Source organism: Sparus aurata, chromosome 1 (genome assembly GCF_900880675.1).
Source record: "Sparus aurata chromosome 1, fSpaAur1.1, whole genome shotgun sequence".
Taxonomy (NCBI): Eukaryota; Metazoa; Chordata; class Actinopteri; order Spariformes; family Sparidae; genus Sparus; species Sparus aurata.
In genome coordinates this window covers 40,784,363-40,805,874 of record NC_044187.1, presented here as the reverse complement: position 1 = coordinate 40,805,874, position 21,512 = coordinate 40,784,363, and the positions used below count along the sequence as shown (strand labels likewise).

The following is a 21,512-nucleotide window of genomic DNA, read 5'->3' as shown; positions in this document are numbered from 1 at the left end:
AACTGAAGCTGATCATTGAAGCTGTTGTCATCTGACTCGGCTCTCAGCCACCGGAGCTGCAGAGCTGTTTTACTTTTTTATTCTTTTTTAGCTTGGCGAAGGAGGAGAGAGGGGCGGGAAAACCGCATAAGTGATGGTGATTGGCTCTCTAAGGTAGAGTGAGAGTTTGTAAGCCAATCAGAGGCAGTGTTCAGTTTACACACAAACCACACATGCACACAGCAGCCTCGCACACACAAACTAGCAGAGGTGAGATGCAGCAATGGCGAGTGTGGAGGGAAAGTTGGCGTTTTCAAAGTAGAAGTACAGGCTATAATGTCTTTTGTCTACGTCCGTTGTAAGCAGCTCTGATCTAAAGAAGCATCTCGCAGCGGCACAAGCTTCTACAAAACTAGTCAGGTGTGGTTAACGTGAGCTCCACTAACAGAGAAGGACACGGAGCTGTCCAAGCAGCTACAGCTGGATTTTTTCGCTCCAGCTTCACAAGAACTTGACACAGACTGAACTGAATGGAATGATAGACAGGTATGTTGTTGAGAACTCGCTCCTGTTATCAACAGCTGACTCAGACTCCTTCAGAGCACTCACTGGCAAAATATTGGGGGAGAACAGGAGCCGGTCCGCCATGCAGAAAGACATTTTCTAAATACATGGATGCCAAGTAGCTAAAATGAATGCCGAGCTCAATAATCAAAAGTAACGCAATAGTTACTTTTCCTGGTAACTAGTTACTTTTATAGTGGAGTAATTTCCGTTACTAACTCAGTTACTTTTTGGAAGAAATAACCAGTAACTATAACTAATTACTTTTTTAAAGTAACATGCCCAACACTGTAGGTGACCAATTATTCTACTGGAATTGTATAATTAAAACTATAGCATAGCTAATTACCTTGTCTCATATCACTTTCAAGGTGCTATATTGGCATGAAAGTTCAAGAAACAATGTTGCAAAAGCATCAATATTCTGTTACATATATTCAGAAATTTAATTATTTTCATCATATATTCCCAGTTGTGTTTGTCTGAACATTTTTACCTTGAATGACGACATCATATAGATCCTTCATCCGTTGCAGACATGTACTGGATGTCTCCGTGAGCTGGCAACGGAGAGCCAAAACCTCTGACACCCAGGCATTCGGTCTTTTTGCAGGCTTGGACAAAAAAAGAATCGCCCTCACACCCAGAGCCTGCAATTTTTCAAGCTAAAAAAAAGGACACACAAACAAAAAATAATAAAAATGTAAATGTATGTAGCTACATTTGGAAACTGAACTGCATGAAAACAACAAAAGCATACCAATATATAGGCTTCATCCTGGATGTGGGAAGCTGTCCGTTTTTTTGGTGGGTGTGGACCCAGTTCTCCCACTTCAAGTCAAACTTTTCAATTTTTTTTCAAGCCTAAGCTTATGTGGCTGCTCAGCTTTGCAATTTTTGCAGGTTTTGCAGGCCACATTTAATTGAGTCCCACAAGACACACAGTTTCTTGTGGTCGATCCCTGGACTGGCATTTCTATCAGAGATAGAATAAGAGAGACACAAACAGTTTATAAGAAATACTTCTTTCACTCAAACAAACCATGTTAAGTTAGAGAACGAGTTGAAACAATTTAAAAATTACTTGAAGACTGTGGGGCTTCTAGGAGAGAGATAAAAAAAATGTGTGTGTGTGTGTGTGTGTGTGAGACAGAGAGAGAGGGAGAGAGAGAGAGAGAGAGAGGGAGAGAGAGAGAGGGGGAGAGCAGTAGCAAGAGGACAGTGTTGAAGTGGCTCTTAAAAGAGCCGTTGGTTTTAATGAAGGGGTGTACAGTAGAGGAGTTGGTGTGGGTAAAAGGGATGTGGTGGGAAATGACAAGCTGTTGGACAAAGCAGAAAACAACGTGGTCATAAATACAGAACTGTAATAAAATGTAAAGAACTTGCTTATGTGCTATTCAACATGTGAACTGCATGATTGTTAGCAAAATTAAGGGCAGTTGTTTGGACAAAAGAGATCTACTAAACTGAGGTGAATTCAATTCATCATTAATATGCAGTCACTACCACCTCTATTGATTGAATAATTTGCCAGTTGTCAAACATACAGACGCACGCACACACACGTAGACTAAAAAATAAAAGAAATCAATATATGATGTGACCTGAGGAGAACGATCGCTAAAAATAGGCTTTAGCAATATATTGTTTTTCTAGGACAGCACTGACCGGTCTGTAATAGATGCTGATGTTCATCATGTTGATCAGCATATTACAGACATATTACAGACGGGTCAGTGCTGTTGTAAGTTTGCAATATAGCAAATTACTACCGTGGATGTATTTTAATATAGATCACTACTCAACTTAACCCTTTCAGTTAGCTGTAAAGCTAAAATAGCGAACTCCGTAGCATAACGATATTCCCTAATTGAATTTAGCATTAATACATTTCAGCAGGGGCGGTTCTAGGGGGGGGGGGGGCCCTGACAGGGAGTCTGCATCAATAATAAAATGACAGATTTCTTGCAATGATTTTGTTCTGAAGGGAAAGGCAGAAATAAAATGTCTCAGCAGTTTACTACCCAATCAAAATTGTTGAAATTGTAAACAGTGCTTTGTCTGAATGAGGGATTTATCCTTTTTTCCGGGTTGTATGTGCCCCCTAACAAAAAAGCCGGCCCCAACCTGGCCCCCCTATGAAAACTGGTCTAGAACCGCCACTGCATTTCAGCTCTGTAATGTGACACTTAATTAGTAGTTAACATGACAACACTCAAATATTTAAAACAAAAGCCAATAATAAAAAAGTAAAATATAAATTAGCCATGTGTCATTAGCTTACCTGACAAGGAGGGAATTTGGGATACTGTATGATTCTTTTCTTCTTTCCTCCGGGCAAAGTTGTTGGCATTGAGTAAAGATCGAATTAGCGCCCCCTGCTGGCACTGCGCTTTCATACAAGTGTGTACTTGTCACGCCTGAGAGAGGCACAGCGTGACACTGACACGGTGGACCGGCGTTACTGGGTTAATCTGCGACAATGCCAGTACAAACTTAACAAATTATATAACAAAAGTCTAGACGTTTTTTAGACATTTCAATTCAGAGTTCTTAGACCTTTGACACACTGGGCTGTCGTACTCACCCATGGCCAGTGGTGGCACTGTAGGCGAGTGTCTGTGGCCCTGGTTTTTGTGGTATGTCCTGCCTAGTTGGTGCTCATCGGCTGCTTTTTTTGCCGATTGAGCATATGGAAACCATGACACAGTCAAACGTTGACAAAAAGCTAAATTAATCAGTCCACAAGAAATGAAAAAACAGGAAAAAAAAGTGGAAGCACCTTGAGCCTGTAATATCCATGATTTCACCCTTATGCAGACTTTCTCCGTGCTTTCATCCCTGTGTCATTTGCAACTTTTTTTCATATTATATATAAAAAAATATCCATATTCTGGATTAGAAGGAAGCTTCAATAACTTTTTAAAAACCTTACAAGAGCAATGTAAGAAAGTCAGTCAAACAGAGATGAACAACCCTCCTGCTTACAGGCAAAGAGAACAGTTCCACGCAGCAGATGTGCTGCCAGCACCCCTTTCATCCAGTCATTTTATACTTTGAAGAATATAATGGACAACCCATTTATAAATGATACAGCCAAGCTATGGTCTGTTATACAAACGCGTCTTAAATGCGTAAACCCACTACACAGAAAACACCCCTTTCCATAATAATCCTGCTTAAAGTCTGTACTAAGGGATGGGCTCACAAAGATGTGGTGTAATGAGGGAATAAAAAAGTTAGGAGACCTTTATGAAAATAACATACTCAGATCTTTTGAACAGTTACAAGATGCCCTCAGCCTTCCTGCCGCACATTTCTTTAGGAACCTGCAGGTTAGGAATTACATTAGCACACAACAGGGCGGCCATCCAAATCCTTTAGACTCTCTTTTAACTGACGAGATCTTTAAAAACATTCAACATCCGATGGGTATTGCATCTTTAATCTACAGCAGAATACTAGATCTCTCAGCAAACAAAACCCTCAACTCAAGGGTTAAGTGGGAGCATGACCTAAGTTTCACTTTTTGAAGACTGTGATTGGGAAGAAGTTTGTCTGGGAGCTCAGAATTTCTCTTATAATAGCCGCCACAAACTTTTACAGATAAATCTTATCCATAGAATTTACTTTACACCAGAAAGTTTCCACAAGATGAACAGTTCCATCTCAGAACTGTGTCCTAGATGTAAGATAGAATCGGGAAGCCTCATCCTTATGTTTTGGACTTGTAAAAAATTGGGACAATTTTAGGGCTATATTTTGGATGCATTAAACAAGATCACAGGAGCTGAGATCCCTAACTCACCAAGACTGGTTTTGTTAGGAGACTCAGGACACAGGAGGAAAAATATACACTTTATACACTCTCAAATGCAAAGCTATATCATGGAAGAGTGAGGATCCTCCTACTGTCTCTATGTGGCTGAAAGAAACTGCTTCATATATAGCCTCTGAAAAGATTATGTTCAATTTAAAAAAAATCTTTTTGACAAATGTTGGAATGGCTTTAAGGGGCACTTAGAAAACATCACACGGTCGGCTGGGCAAAGAACGCTAATGGTGTAACAGCAACAGGTATCTGGTAACTTTTCCCAACACGATGTATTTGAGGAACAGACTATACACTACTGTTGATGTCTTTTCTGCTGCTGCCTATTTACTGTAACCCCCTGCTTTAATTTTATTTATTTTTTTCGTTTAAATTCATTGTACCTTTTTATCCTTTTATCATTTTTTTTGTGGTGTAAGTGATGGACTAGCTGGGAGGGATGGGAAGGGTGAAGACTGGCAGGGGTTGGTTTGGGAGGGAGGGGCTTTGACAATCTCTCTACTTTCAGTGTCACAAACACTGTGCATGTCAATGTATCTGAAAAAAGCCAATGAAGATATTGTTAAAAAAAAAAAAAAGAAAGTAAGTCAAAACTAGATCAGTAACTCTGAAGTTTCTCAAATATACATAACAACAAAATATCCAGTTTTTAATCTGTCATGACAGAATGTGGTTTTGCAATTTGATGAATGCAGGGGATCTATTTGGGGTTTCAAAGTAAAATTCCAAAATTCCTTACATTTTCAAAATGTGAAATATGGAAACACGAACAGAAACACAGTAACTTCATTTAAGGTTTTTAATTGTTTTTAAGTCATTAAATTTGTCCACAACAAATCAAATCACAATTTCAAATCAAGTCAGTCACCAAATAACAGAAAATATATCTTCCTTTCTAAGAAAAGTTATTTACAATTAACAGTTCTTTTAAATCATATTCATTCAAAGAAGTCAAACATCTGTTTGACAGATGAGACTGATTCTACTGTGACCAAGAGACCTTAATTACCACAGATAAACAGTGAAATAATAACACACAGAAGATGGGTTAAACAAAAGCAACACTTGCACATTGTAACGCGATCCAAGGAAATAAAAACTTTCTTTCTGAAGTCTATTATGTCCAATTTCCTGTATAATTTGTCAGAATACCTGTATTGGACTGATTTATATTAAAAGGTGTGCTGCTGTATATTCTGTCAACAGGTTGCTATCAGGTGAGCAGGTGCATGTCAAAAACACCATTTCAAATAAGGGGTTTTATTTATTTGTGCGTTTCCTGCCTTAAAATCAAGACGCTTAAACATCAGCACATTGTACGTTTTAGGGGTCAACCCAAGGCACTTTCAAAGCATGTACATCATGCACACAAACACACATTTCAACTTTCTTACATATCATTATGTAATCAATGGATAAATCTTATCATTGACCAATTGTCACATTTTTCATCATTGTTTCTTGTGGTGTGCTAGTTTTGTCCTACAACTTGTCAACTTTTTCTACTACAAAAAGAAATAAACATTTCACTAGTTACTGCAATATTTCTACAACACATATAATTGTCTGTGTAAGTGTGTGTCTGTTTTATCATTTCATTTTTGTCTGTCAAGTCTGTGCCTGCACAGAATCTCAGAAAAGCTTTCGGAGAGAAGAGTGGGACGACTTGTCTTTGATGTCATCGTCTGGGTGAAATAAGGACTGACAACTAACCTTTCAAGTGTCTCAGTCAAAATCAAATTCTATTCATGTACATAGTCCTATATTATTGACCTCTTTCTTCTGAGGTTATTTTCTGTGCCACCAACATTCTCCTCCTTTTTACGTTTGAAACATTGGGCTAAAAATAGCTGTGATTGGCTGAGATATCTCTAGATTCTGAATTAATATCAAACCATTTTTATTTTAATCAAGAGCAGTAAATAAAAACTGCCAACAACAACAACAACTATAACAATCTACACTGACAGAACATGGTGCACATCAACATTATTAAATAATACATTAATGTTGAGCTCAGGAGAAAAACTAAAAAACCTTTTAAAATAGTTTTAAATAGAGTGAACTTAAGTCACATTTATATACATATATATATACACACACACACACACATATATACATATATATATATATACATATATATATATATATATATAAATATATAAATATATACACATATACATATACATATATATATATATATACACATGTAGCGCCCTTAGCCTGACTAGAAGACACACTATTGACACTTACACTCTTTCTAGGTTCGGGGAGTTGGGCCTCTAAATTATTCAAATGAGGGAACAAGAATTTGAAAGTTGACAATTTATTGCTTTCACCTGCCTATTTCTGGCAGTGTATGAAAAGAAAAGAAAAAAATACAAAACAAATAGAGCTATTTCATCAAAAGAAATAAAGAAAAATGGAAAGGAAAAGTTCAAATAAAAGTGTCCTTTCTTCTATATTAGAAATTAATAGTTCAGTTACGTTCTGTGGGGTGTGTGTGTAATGTTCTGTTCATGTACTACTACCCGGGTAGATTTTGTGTTGTTTTCTTATCTGTGTCAACGAATGAAATGAGATGATGTCTGGAGTTCTCGGAGTAGGTCTCACGGCTGGCCACACCGCTCTCCACTCCGTCCGAGTCGCTCTTCCTTCCTAGCTCGCCACCGAACCTCCACGGGCTCGGAATCTGAATCAATTCCTATTCTGGCAAATAAAAAACCAATCGGAGTTCTCTCAGAGGGCTCACACGGTGAAACGGCTCCTCTTATCCAGAATAACACACAAGACTTGTTCCAGGGCTCGTCAGCTTGTAACTCGGTGGTTGCTCTGGTCTGCGTCTCGGCTCAGAGTGAGCACACGCTGTGTGATCATGACAATGAGTCAAGGGCTGATGCGCCGCCTTGTGGTGGGGCATGTAAACTCTTCTAAATTACATAAATGGGTTTAGTAACCACCCTCCCCTCTTGAATCTGCATGAGTCCCTTCATGCTTAGTTCCCTGGACAGCAAGGGAACTGCCTTCCCCTATAGTATCAAGGGCTCTATTAAAACTCTCCAAGAGGCTCTTGGCAAAGGAGATTAAAGGCTTCCCTAACTCGTTATAGTGAAAGCGTTTTGGGGGTCTTCTCAACCTGTCAGATCTACGTGTGGCAGAGTCTGGGTCATCAACGTCTGTGTAAGTCAACTGTCCATCTTTCTCATTCTTGTCTTGGTCAACAATGTCTCTGGTTGGTTTTGAATTTAGCCGTTGACTTTCATCAATGACTTCACCATGTTCGAGTTCCTCCGGGCACACCGAACTTTTATCACTGTCAGCAGTAGCAATGTTTTCCCTGTTCAGATCTGGTTCAGTGGTATCTTGCTCAGGGGCTTGCTCAGCTGCAACCTCTGGCTCCTCCAAAGTCGAGTCAGGGATCCTATCACCCATCTCTGCAAGCGATGCAGGAGGGTTGTCAGCAACAAGTTCGTCTTGAGCTTGGAAATTTGTAGGGTTAGCTGATGAACAGTCACCCTCTGCAGCTAATTTCACGGGGGGATGCTGTCCCCTGGGAAGCTCATAAACCTGAACAAACCTTTTATTCAGGAATGACAGACAAATCAACAGGACAATCACATGAGTCATCCTCAGACTCTCAGATTTTTCACATATTGAGAGTGACTTTTGGAAGCTCCACCCTGAACAGGTAAACCAAACGCAATATCTACAGGTAGCCTGGGTGGGCGCCCAAACATCAACTCATAGGGACTAAACCCTGTCACATCGTTCTTTGTACAGCTGTAAGCATGCGTCAGCGGCTTGACATAGTCACGCCAGTGACTCTTCTCTTTTTCTTTCAAGGTTCCAACATTCCTAAGAGGGTTCTGTTGAACCTTTCAACAGGATTCCCTCGGGGGTGGTACGGGCTTGTGCGTACATTTTTGATACCAACAAGAGCACAGAGCTTGTGGATGAGCTCGGACTCAAAGTCCCAGCCATGGTCACTCAAGATTCGTTCTGGGAACCCATAATGTATCAGAAACTGCTCCCAAAGACACTTAGCCACTGTTTTTGCTTTCTGATCCTTCGTTGGAATAGCAACAGCAAATTTCGTGAAGTGATCAGTGATAACTAAGATGTCTTTGGTGTTTTTACTGTCGGGTTCCAAGGACAAATAGTCTATACAGACTAGTTCCATGGGATGTGATGTTTGAATATTTACAAGAGGGGCAGATTTCTCAGGTGGTGTTTTCCTCCTTACACAACGTCCACATGATTTGATCTTGTTCTCTACATCCTTAGCCATCTTTGGCCAATAAAACCTTGAATGAATAAGGTCAAGAGTCCTGTCTAGACCAAGGTGTCCCATATCTTCGTGCAGCCAAGAGAGAATGGAGGCCCGAAGAGACATAGGAACTACAAACTGGTAAGTGGTGTCACCATCCGACTGGCGGGCTCTGTAGAGGAGGCTATTTTTCAGTTCTAACCGCTTCCATTCTTTAAGCATCAGCTTAAGCTCCAGTGAATCAGGGATAGATTTGGGATTTGTCCCATTCCCAGATTCCAACAGGTTAATAACCTTCCCAATGACTGGATCAGACTTCTGATGATGTTGGAGATCTGCTTCGCTGAATGTAGGTATGGTGGAACAACCTAATGATTCCACTTCTCCATAAGCATCCGGCACTGCATCTGCATGCAGAGCCAGTGACTCTACCAAAGTGACAGAAGGTATGTCACCATCAACCTCACCAAGGAGGTGATGACTGCACAAAGCAGTGACTATATCAGGTGGTAAGTCACGGTGGTCGGGAGAAGAGGAAAGATGATGAGAAGCAAACTGTTTCATCCGCTCTCTGTCCTCAAGGAACGCATCATCATCTGGCAGATCATCATGTGGTCGTCTGGAAAGACCGTCTGCATCTTGGTTGCTCTTCCCAGCCCTGTACTTGATGTTAAAGTCAAAAGTGGAAAGAGCAGCCAACCAGCGATAGCTAGCGGCGTCAAGTTTGGCAGACTTCAAAATATATGTCAACGGGTTGTTATCTGTTACAACCGTGAACACATTACCATGAAGATAGTCGGGAAATGTTTCTACCACAGACCACTTCAGAGCCAAGAACTCCAATTTGTGGGCTGGGTAGCGTTTCTCACTGGGAGAGAGCCCTTTACTGGCGTAAGCTATAGCACACAGTTCACCATCTTACTCTTGGTAAAGAGCGGCACCTAGCCCAGAAGTACTCGCATCGGTGTGAAGAAAATAAGGGAGTTTTGGATTTGCAAATCCAAGGACTGGTGCAGAAGTGAGCTTGTCTATGATCGTTTGGAATGCTTCTTGACAAGCTGGTGTCCATCGATCGGCAAAGGGCTCTTTGGTGTTCAAGTACCGAGGAGGGGAAGGAGTGGCCTTTCTGCCCTTCCTCCATGGTGGATAACCACCAGTAAGGTCACTCAAGGGTTTTACTATCCTAGAATAGTCCTTGACAAACTGGCGGTAATAACCCGCAAAACCAAGGAATGATTTGAGCTCACTAAGTGTGTTGGGACGTGGCCAAGTGCGAAGGGCACTCACCTTCTCAGGGTCGGTCTCAACACCCTTGCTGGAGACAATGTGCCCTAAATAGCGCACAGAGTTCTGGAAAAAATGACACTTTGATGGAGACAATTTCAAACCATATTCCCGCAATTGCTGGAGAACATGCAAAAGCCGTGTTTCATGTTCCTCTATGGTGCTTGAAAACACAATGACATCATCCAAGAAAACCAGCACTTCTTTTAGGTTAAGGCTACCCATACACCGCTCCATTAAGCGCTGAAAGGTGCTGGGGGCATTAGTGATACCCTGGGGCATACAATTGAACTCATAAAAACCCAGAGGGCACACAAAAGCAGTTTTAGGTTTCTCACATTCCTTCATTTCTATCTGATAATAACCAGATTTCAAGTCCATTACTGAGAACCATTTGGATCCGGCAAGGGCTGAGAAAGACTCTTCCAGGTGTGGAAGTGCGTAGGCATCTCGGATTGTCAGGGAGTTCAACTTCCGATAGTCGATGCAAAGTCGGACATCCCCGTTCTTTTTCCAAACCACAACGATTGGCGAAGAGTAGGGTGATTCCGACTCGCAAATCACTCCTGCCGCCAGAAGCGTTTGTAGATGTTTCCGTACAGCTTCATAATCATTAGGGTGTATTGGTCTAGATCTCTGTTTGAAAGGTGTTTCATCTCTCAGGTGTATGTGATGTTTGACCTTGGATGTGTGTCCGAAATCTAGATCATGCTGAGCGAAAACATCAGCATAAGTGTTCAACTTTTGTGTGATCCTCTCCTTCCACTCTTGTGAAAGAGGGGATTCCCCAAAGTCAAAGACAAGACCTGACTCGATGGGTTCAGAAACTGACTGAGGAGTAACAGCACAACACTGAACGATATTAGTGTTCTTGTGGGAAGCAGGTAAGTTGTCATGAACTGATGTGGGAGCATGAAGTTCAGCAATAACACAACTACAAGGAAGTGTTACAACATGTTCATTTTCGGTTCTTACCCATACAGGTAACTTGTAGGGGTGTTCCTTGGGCATGCTAACAAGACAACACTCTACAAAGATGCCACCAGGTAATGTAGAAGTGCTAGGCTGTTCGACAATGACCCATTCATCTGTAGTATTAACAGTTTGCTTCTCATCATAACCCTCTAGAAGCATCTTCCCTTGTGCAGGTATCACTCTCTGTTCTCTGCCTTTCAGGGTCATCAAGCCAACTCTCCCAGTGGAGCTTACTTCTTTTCTGAGTTTCAGAGTATTAAGGATTTGTCTAAAGCCATAAACAGGTGACAGATCATTTGGATTTTTTTCATGACAGTGCTCATCATACACGACATCAAGTGTATTCGTCCCTATTAGTACAGGAAGTTCACAGTTGGTACGTATATCTGGAACAACCACTTCGGGCTCAGTTTCGACAAAGTTCTTTGGAAATTTAAGGACAAGGGGAATATAACCCAAGTATGGAACTGTGGCACCACTAGCACCTTCAACATCAAGACCCTCAATTGGTTGAATGGGATGTTCTGAAAGATAGCTGTTGTAGAAAGAAGTGGACACTGTGGTCACTTGAGACCCAGTGTCAAGAAGACAACTACACTCAACTCCTGCTACTGTGATGTTAGCAGTACACTTCTTCCCAATTAGTCCTCTTGGGAGCTTGGTGTGATGTTGTAGGGTTTGAGAGTAAATGGATGCTAGATCGTGTGGGTCAGCTTTGGGACATGCATGCTTGGTTTCAGTTCCTGTCAGTCCCTCCACAGGAACTGAAGTTAGTTTAAATGATGTCTGTTTTGTTGTTCCCAGGCTTGCTGTCTCTGCCTGAACTCTTTCCGTTTTAGTTCAACCTGATCAGGGTCTGGCTCATTGCTGCAAGAGGGCGCAATATGGCCATCCTGCCCACACTTGAAGCAATAACCTGGTCGGGGCCTCTTTTCAGGTGTAGATTCACCTGGGGGTGGGGATTTTGGCTCAGCTCGGGTCTTTGGTTTGGGTTTCGTTTTCTTATTTGGTTTAGTGGAAGACTGAGCTGGGTTGCTACTCAAAGATGTTTTAAGAGAAGCTATCTGAGCTTGTAACTTAGCAATTTGCTGTTCTAATTTGTTCGTGTCAACAGAAGGGTTAACAGGGGCTACAGCCACCATGTCAGTATCATCAGGGGTACAATCATTAACAGAAAGGGGGTTTGACTGAACTTTGGTCTTAGAAAACCCTAAGTGTTGTTTCATTCGGTTTGACTTAGCAGCTTGACGGTCTTCGTCTGTGCGTAACAGAAGCAGCAGCTCTGAGAATGAGGGCGGGTTGGTTTTCTTTTGCTCCAACTGTAAACTCGTGATTAAACTGTTATTCCAACAGCCCCTGCAAAATTGCTTGAGGAGCTGGCATTCTGAGTCAACAGCAGCAAGGCCACCTCGCTTAACCACTTTACTCAAAGCTGTCTGCAGTCGCTGCAGGTAGCTGGAAGGTTTCTCACCTGAGTTTTGATTTGTATTCAGAAACTTAGCAAAAAGCTCGTCTCCATCATCTACGATGCTGTATGCTGAATCGAGCAGACTAAGATAGTCTTGGGGGCTGGAGTTAGGCCCCAGATGTTTAACAACATTGGCAGCGGGTGGGAGAAGGCTCTCTACTATTCTTCTGACCATGAGTTTGTCAGACATGGAAGGGTCAGCAAGATAGAAATCAATATTATTACGCCATGTATCATAGTCAGACTCTAGGCTGGGACAGGGAGTTTTCCCAGAAAAACACCTAAGCTGTGTGTGGCCATGATACTGGGAAACCACGTCAGTATTCCTGATGACATGTTCAACTACCATCTTTTGGACTTCAGGAGAGGTGAGTTGTTCAGAGGATAAGCATAAGGCTGGTTTCTTAGGTGAGGGTAATGCCTCTGCACCTACAATGAGTGAAAGGGAGTCATGTTCATGGGAATGAGTTGAGTCAGTGACCACTTTAACAGGGGTTTGGGTCAGGTTAGTCAATACCTCTGCTGAGGTTATATCACTGGACAACTGAGGTCCAGGATCAGTTTTGGACATACCTGGTTCAGCTGTTTGGGATTTGGTTGACTCGTGAATTCTGGTCAACTCTTCCAGCAAAACCTTCTCAAAGTCAGCGCCACTTAGCTTAGCAACATCTTTCAACTCAGCTAAGTAAGTATGCGTTAAGGTTGAACCTTTATCAGCTGCATACAGATCAGAGAGGCACTGAATGTGGTTAGTAACGTTTGGGTTACTAGTGGGTCGTCTGCAGGGCAAGGTGCTCTGCAGAAGCTGAATGGGCTCACCTGACTTAAACTCCACGATAGTCGTGTCTTTAAACCGAGCTTCTGAACTGGTCACCTTGATTATCCTCCCAATAGGACCGTACTGCCCTAAGTATTCAATGACCTCATTGTCTGTCGCTTCACCCATTAAACCGTCTACTAAGACAGAGTTAGGTATTTTCACATTTTCAGCCTCAATAACATCCATAATATCAACTACAACAAACACAGTTTTCTAAATATGCAGTTCACTTTTTGTCAGTGAAAGCAAACAGATTGTCAACTGTTCAACCATCATCTCCTCCTGGCTGGCTCGCCAAGTTTTATGTAGCGCCCTTAGCCTGACTAGAAGACACACTATTGACACTTACACTCTTTCTAGGTTCGGGGAGTTGGGCCTCTAAATTATTCAAATGAGGGAACAAGAATTTGAAAGTTGACAATTTATTGCTTTCACCTGCCTATTTCTGGCAGTGTATGAAAAGAAAAGAAAAAAATACAAAACAAATAGAGCTATTTCATCAAAAGAAATAAAGAAAAATGGAAAGGAAAAGTTCAAATAAAAGTGTCCTTTCTTCTATATTAGAAATTAATAGTTCAGTTACGTTCTGTGGGGTGTGTGTGTAATGTTCTGTTCATGTACTACTACCCGGGTAGATTTTGTGTTGTTTTCTTATCTGTGTCAACGAATGAAATGAGATGATGTCTGGAGTTCTCGGAGTAGGTCTCACGGCTGGCCACACCGCTCTCCACTCCGTCCGAGTCGCTCTTCCTTCCTAGCTCGCCACCGAACCTCCACGGGCTCGGAATCTGAATCAATTCCTATTCTGGCAAATAAAAAACCAATCGGAGTTCTCTCAGAGGGCTCACACGGTGAAACGGCTCCTCTTATCCAGAATAACACACAAGACTTGTTCCAGGGCTCGTCAGCTTGTAACTCGGTGGTTGCTCTGGTCTGCGTCTCGGCTCAGAGTGAGCACACGCTGTGTGATCATGACAATGAGTCAAGGGCTGATGCGCCGCCTTGTGGTGGGGCATGTAAACTCTTCTAAATTACATAAATGGGTTTAGTAACCATGTGGGTTACACATATTATAAAGTTGCATCTATTTACCCCACCTAAAAAAAAACAGATCATGCTAATATATAATCATATGTATATTTTTTAAATATCATGTTAAGTTGTGAGCTTTGCAGGTGGGTCGTAGTGGATTAATTTCTCCATGGTCTTACCATTTTCATATGTACTGTAACTGGAAGTGGCGTTTCTTTTTTTCCTCAAGTCACGATCTTGCTTTAAATATTTCATCATCTTGAAATAACAGGTTTTGTCATAATCATGATTGTCTCATGTTAACAGTATAACAGATTGTAACTATCTTTTACAGTTATGAACCGTGAAGGATTGATTCCCAATTTTTCAGGTCTGATTTAAAACAATAGTCAGGTGCCCTTATGCACATTAAAATTGGCTTTACCTGCTGTATTCATGTATCCTGGTGGCAGTGAACAGTACTCTTCCTGATGCACTTATAATACCAGTGATTTTGGTCAAAATGCATGTCTAAATATTCAAACTGTATCAATATAACAAATAGTAATCATATTGCCACAGAGAATGTGTATGCCTGCATTTTAGCCTTTTACTGTGATAGGTCACTTAAGACAGGGATGTTTCAAGCCCATTCAGTGAACTAAAAAGATAAGACAGACTATGGTGACATGGTTAGAAATACTGTTGTAGAGTGACTGTATGTGTTTAATAGTACACAGTCTAACACAAGCAGAAACACTGGTGTGGTCCTTGAATTGTCATCCTCCTTTTTCCCTTATTGCTAGGGTCAAGGGTTTAGGGACTGAAGCCTTTCCCAGCATACAGTTTCCTGGTCCACAACACGTACACATATTCTCACTTATGGGCAATTTAGGGTGTTTGTGGAGAAAGCAAACCACCATAATCACATGATGTAATTTAATACAAAAGTAAAAAACAATTTTTTAAATGAGGAACCTCACTGTGGCCTTACAAAAATAATGTCCTGTACCAATGCACAGTCTTCCTTGTGTGACACTGTTACTGGCTTCAATCTTTTTGTCTTGTTTGTTTTTAATAAAGATGTCACAGTTTTCAAACCAGAATGGGGTTGGTAACCTCCTCAGTATATTCTTGAACTGTTGAACTGTGATTCATACGAATTGATAATTTCAAGCCTACCAATCAGCAAACAGTATTCCCGTTTGGTGTGTATCCATTGGCTGCAAGCCCACTGGCCCCGTTCTTAGGGGTTCCACCACCTGATTGGGTTAGAGGTGTATTGACTTTGTCTGATTGGCTGGCAAGCAGCCTATCACGCTCTGCCTTTGCAATGATCAGGTTTCTACGGTGATAGAACAGATAGGCTGGTAACAGGAAGCCAGCCAGGGAGAAGATGAGAAGGCCCAAATTGATCTGTTGTAAGGAGAGACAAGTCAGTGCATGTGTCAAACCTGTCATAAAACCACTTCTATACATACACCTATCTACTCTCTGATCGTGTGTGCATGTGCTTCCTACCCAATACGGATCTCCACTTAGGTGTCCCACCATCAGTATGAACAGCGGCTGTTGGAGCAAGGCGAAAGCAGCACTGATCATTGACTGCATGCCTGTCAGTGTCCCAAAGTGATTGGCTGGATACCTAGAGTGGGAGGAGAGGTAGAAATATTTACACCCCTGATGTACGGTAATGCACTCACTATACACATGGTGTATGCTAATGTTTTGAGCTTATATGTTTTTTTGGACCAAAGTTTGCTCGTATATGTATTTTTTTTATTGTCTTTTAAAACACGTGTAAACTTGCTCAGAGTAGGTGATTGGCCCCTTTCCCAGGAGACAAGTTCGCTTTCTGTTTTTTTGGTTTTCTTTGTTCTTATGTTGTGTCTCATAAAAACAGAGAACAATAGAAAGCAGGACATCATACACTAGGGTCAGAATGTGTACGACCACTAGTCAAAATACCTCCATTTGCATTTATTTGGAATGTTATACTTTCTTTCTTCATTTTAATTAATAATAAGAGAACAGTTTGCATGTTAAGTTGAATCTTTTAAAAATGTCCATGAATGCAAGAATATGCAAGCTGCATGAACTCCACAAGTGAATGTAAAACCAGCCGACTCATCATATCCCATCATGATCTGACAAGTGTTCCACAAAGCATCTTGTTATTTTGCAGAAGGCTTTCGTTGTATCCAAGTGCCCCCATAAATGTTGGACTGATATTAGGTGTTAAAATATAATTTTGGTGAAGTAATCACCCTCAGAAACTACTCAAGTAAAAGTCTTAAAGTATCTGTAGTTGGTCAGCAAAACTTGTTTCTCCTTCTCCACTCATGTGGTAAAAGAGAACAGTCTGGTAACCCTGCCCACTTCATCCAATCAGGACAGAGAACTCATGTAGTGACAGAGTGGAATAGAGGGGATTGCTGACTTGAAAACAAACAGGAAGTTGGCTTAAATGACAACACTGCTTACATCAGCTTTAAGCAAATGATACATGTAGATATGTAGGCTATATAGTGTATAGTATGGGTCTATCGATTATCAGTCTGGCCAATTATCAAATACAATATGTAGCCCTTTTAGGTTTATCGAAATCATTTATAAATAGATTTCCAATGAAATGAACTAATCAGTCAATGATGCAGTATGCAATCTGCAAAGTAACTAGTAATTAAAGTTATCTATGAACTGTAGTAGAGTAAAAAGCACATATTTGCCTCTGAAATGTAGTAGAGTGGAAGTACGGTATAGTAGAAGAAAATGGTGAAGTAAAGTACAAGCACCTGAGAGGAAGGTAATTGATTAAATGTACATTCCATCACTGCAGTACAGTTTGTGTAGGTGTCTCGCTTAGTAAAGCAGTCTGGCTTGGTCTTTCTCTGTACGCTTCTGGGCAATGCAGCTCTAAACATAACACTGACATTTATATCACCTGGGTATCACATTAGCATTCATTTAGTCATGTTTCCAGCCATTTGTCAGTCTGATATTCACTCTCTGTTTAGCTCTAATTTGGTCCCCACCAACAAGATATGGCTTATGTTCACCAGCTAGCCCCAAACTTTGTCTATCTGCTGTTTGTGTTAGGCAGGGAGTGTACAGTGAGTTTATAATAGCTTTTGCAAATTAAACAGTTTCCTGCTTTTGGCCTGAACTATGGAAATACAGCTGATGAGAGTGGAAACCAAAGAAATGAGCTGAAAGATGCTAAACAACTCTTGAGGGCAGAGGAGAATTACAGAGTCAGGTGATAATTGTTTGTGGGTTTTCCACTACAAGGCACATTTTCACTTTACACATGTTCCTTTAAGATTGATTGTACAAATTTTAATCTGTAATTTTAGCTTTTAAGATGCTCCTAGTGTTACTCACACAGCAGCATAGAGACCTCCACAGCAGGAGTGGATAAACCCTCTCACTATGGTATGCAGAACAAACGACACCACCTAACAGAGAAGGAACAACAGAGAACAGACTTAGTACTGATCATCAAAGCATCACTGTGTTTATCTGTGTGTGTGTGTGTGTCTGTAAATTCACAAGCATTGGCACTGTAACAGCAGGCATGCAAGTATTTATCTAACCTGTATGGGCAGGTTGTCAATCAAGGAAATGATTCCAAAGATGACCAATAGAATGTTGGTGAAGATGAAAGCTCTCATGGCATTGGTCAGTTTCTGGATTATTCTGTCTCTCTTTGGGGGATCTGATTGGCTGAAGGGGACAAATGTCAAAAGAGGCATACAGCTAACGAGGATGAGTGGATGCAGGAGTATGAACATGTGCTATTAACAGGACTGGATTTTGTCCTTCATATTATTTAGTTAAGGAAGGGATCTCTTCAAGGCCAGTATGGGCAGCAACCAATCAATCGTACAGTGTATAGACTTTACAATAAACACGTATCTATCTGACTGGTATACAACAGTCTATATGAAGCAAAACAGTGCCTTAATCTAAAGAGAAGCCACTGAACCTTCCTCATACCTTTTCTTTGCTTGTGCATTTGCATTTTCCTCCTCACACTCCTTCATTTTCCAGTCCATGATGTAGCCAATCATTGGACAGGTCAGTAAACACAGCAGCTGCATTGTACCGAAGATAGAGGAGTAGAAACCAACTGGGGAGGACATGCAGAGATACAATATAGTCCACAGAAATGCATGTGGTAAAAAAAAACTGAGAAGTAGTCAGTGGGAGAAGCATGTACAAACAGTATGTGTTTTCAGATCTATGGTTAGGATTTTGGAAATACTGAGGTCATGAAGCTAAAATGTGTAAGGGGTTAATTCCCAATATGATGGTTCACAGTGTTTTAAAGCCTCTCCACATTGGTATTTACAATTCAGATGGAGAAATACTAGATTCTGTTGGAAAACAACTGTTGGTCTAAGAATACTGTAACACACTGTTAACTGTAGATGATAAATTCCTCCCAGGTTCTCAGATTCCCATAGAAAATGCCAAAGACACGACCTCAGAGCCCTCAGTGATGCTTATGGTTCAACTCTTCTATTTGTACTGGAGTATAACCACCAACATCAACTCAGTGGTAAGCAGAGGTGTCAAAAGTACTCACATTTGGTACTTAAGTAGAAGTATAGATACTTGTGTAAGAAATTTCTCTAGTAAAAGTAGAAGTACTGATTCAGCTCCTTTACTCAAGTAAAAGTAAAAAAGTACAGGCTCTAAATGTACTTAAGTACAAAAGTAAAAAGTAAAAAATAATTTTTGCCGTCAATAATACACAATACCTCTTTTGATAACTCAACAAAACGAAATGTTCTTGGCACACAAAATAGGATAGTTTTTTTCCTTTATTAACAACCTGCACAGTTCTGGTACAGACTAAAAATAAATAAATCACTGGTCTGTTTGCTGCAAGTTAAATTTCAGAAAGAATAATCAAGACTAAATTGACCATTGGTCCTTATGAGTACCTGGATAATTCAGCTTTATAACAGCTTTGGTACTCTCAATACTATACTTAACATATTACTTTGAACAGAATTTGTATCTTTTAACACTTTATACAGAAAAAAACTTTTGTTTTGACAGGCTTAATTTACGCCAATGTGCAAATCAGTTTTCCATTTCAGCAACAGAACCTAAAACATTATGATCAACATGGAAACTAGTTTAATCATGTTGTTTTTCTTTGTGAGATATTCACTCATCTCTACAGGAATCCTAAAATTGTTTCTTTAGCCAATCTGGTTCTCAAAGTTCTTTGAATCCAGGCATGTACTTTTGGGTCTGAAAATCAGTCCTGCAGTGCTGAAAAGCCTCTCGCAGGCAGCTGAGGCAGGTAGAGGTGTGTTGAGCTTCAGTGACACGTTGCAGACTGCTGGGAAGGATTTCAGGACATCCATGGTATCATCCGGGCAGGCCAGGTAGCACTCTAGCTTGGTTTCCCATTTTATGCTGCTTCGATGGGCCTTCATCTGAGGTCGACTTCCTCTTCAAAGTAGGTGCAGTGAGGTTTTTGTATCTCTCCAAATGACTCACGTGCTTTCTGTAGGAGTGACAACACACACATATAAGACACAGTGACCATAAGAAAAGTGGTTCACCTGACAGAATTGTTATATAAATGTTTAACGTTGTCTTTGTGCGGTGTTGACGTAGATGATTAACAACTATTGGCACACAAGGGACATTAGCCTTGAGACCTTTCGGCTTAAAAGTTTTTACTGAACATGTATTTATTTTAACCTAAATCACCATTCAACCCCTAAACCTACCCAAGAGGGGCTTTCTGGCAGAGAGCCCTGAAGAGTAACGCCTCACAACAGTGGCAATACGGCAATTAATTGAGGATTATTGGGTTGTTGTTTTTTTTAACTGTGCGCTAGCTAGTGTTAGCTCTATACTATCAAAACAATGTGTTGTCATATTGCTAACGTTGTAAACTGGCCTACAAGAAATGCTAAATGAGCTAATGATAACAACTGAAAATACACCTTACCTGAATGTGTTTATTCAGATTTGACGGAGAGCTCTTGAACGCCAGAAGCTTGTGGTTTTTAGGTTGGCACAGGACACAACGCATTCGCCATGAATCATTCTTTGAGCCGACAACCTCACACAGTTCTCTTAAATAAGGTCATGAATGGGGAATGTCTTGCTTCTTCGAATATGATGCGTCGTCGTTCCCTGGTTGGTTCACTTTCTTCCTCCATGTCGCTGCTGCAAGTTTTCTCTCTACCCGTTTTTAGACAGAGCACCAAGCCGCCAATTTGCCCGTCCTTTTGGCGGCTCGGTCCGCGGTTTTAGACAGAGGGCGGCAAATTAGGGGTCTGTATGTACACTACTCACAATAAGCTAGGGATATTGTGAGAGACTCAGTGGATTTCATACATACGGTGTTTGTTTCACTTCAGAGAGTTTTGGGATAGGGAGGCAATTGTATTGGGGTGATAGACACACCTCATTTTGTGTTTTCCACGTAATGGTCTCACTGTGTACAGTGTGCCTTACATATTGGGGCCAATACCAAAAAACTAAAAGACAACCCTTTTCAATGTGGCATCAATTTCAACATTCTGTGGGTATAAAAAGATGGTATTGTCAGTAAGTCATTCCAAGTTCATCATTCAAACAGCCATGGACACACGACGTCACTTAACGGACGAGCAGCGCCACCTGGCAATAGCACGCCTTCGGGTCGGTGGCAGGCAGTCAGATGTTGCTCGTGAACTTGGTGTGTCTCGAAGTGTCATCAGCAGACTTGCATCAAGACACAGAACTACTGGCAGAGTTCGTGACAGACCCAGGAGTGGAGCCCCACGAGTGACAGACCGCAACGATGACCAGTACCTAAGGACCTATGCACTCAGACATCGTTATGCAACTGCCACACAGCTGCAGGCCCAGTTACGAGATGTGAGGGGTACTAGGGTTTCCAGACAAACCATTCGAAACTCCACCGCTTTGGCTTGAATGCCAGACGACCGTTGCAGCTGACTCCACTGACACCAAGACACCGCCGTGAACGTTTGCAGTGGGCACGAGACCATGTGACCTGGACAATGCAGCAGTGGTCTACCGTCCTGTTCACTGATGAGTGTCGGGTCACCTTGCACAGAAATGATGGTCATCAGCGTTGCTGGAGAAGGCGAGGTGAGCGATACGCTGAGGTCAACATGGTCCCCAGGGTTCCCTTTGGTGGAGGAGGTGCAACAGTCTGGGCAGGCATCACCAGTCAGCGCAAAACAGATTTGGTTATTGTAGATGGCTCAGTCACTGCACGTTCTTGCCTCAGAGACATCATAGAACCCATCATCATCCCCCAATTCCG

The 21,512-nt window shown here is 41.3% G+C and overlaps 1 protein-coding gene across 1 annotated transcript in view; it reads right to left on the bottom strand.

The window, feature by feature from the left end:
• Window positions 1–13,595: 13,595 nt before the first annotated feature.
• slc43a1b (solute carrier family 43 member 1b) overlaps window positions 13,596–21,512 on the bottom strand; it is a 36,685-nt gene continuing 28,768 nt past the window's right edge. Inside the window, exons 11-15 of the mRNA XM_030432409.1 lie at window positions 18,200–18,332; window positions 17,797–17,926; window positions 17,585–17,658; window positions 15,722–15,845; window positions 13,596–15,616 (exon numbers count right to left, since the gene is read on the bottom strand). Coding sequence (XP_030288269.1) covers window positions 15,386–15,616; window positions 15,722–15,845; window positions 17,585–17,658; window positions 17,797–17,926; window positions 18,200–18,332 — 692 coding nt within the window. The 3' untranslated portion in view covers window positions 13,596–15,385. The remainder of the gene's footprint in view (window positions 15,617–15,721; window positions 15,846–17,584; window positions 17,659–17,796; window positions 17,927–18,199; window positions 18,333–21,512) is intronic.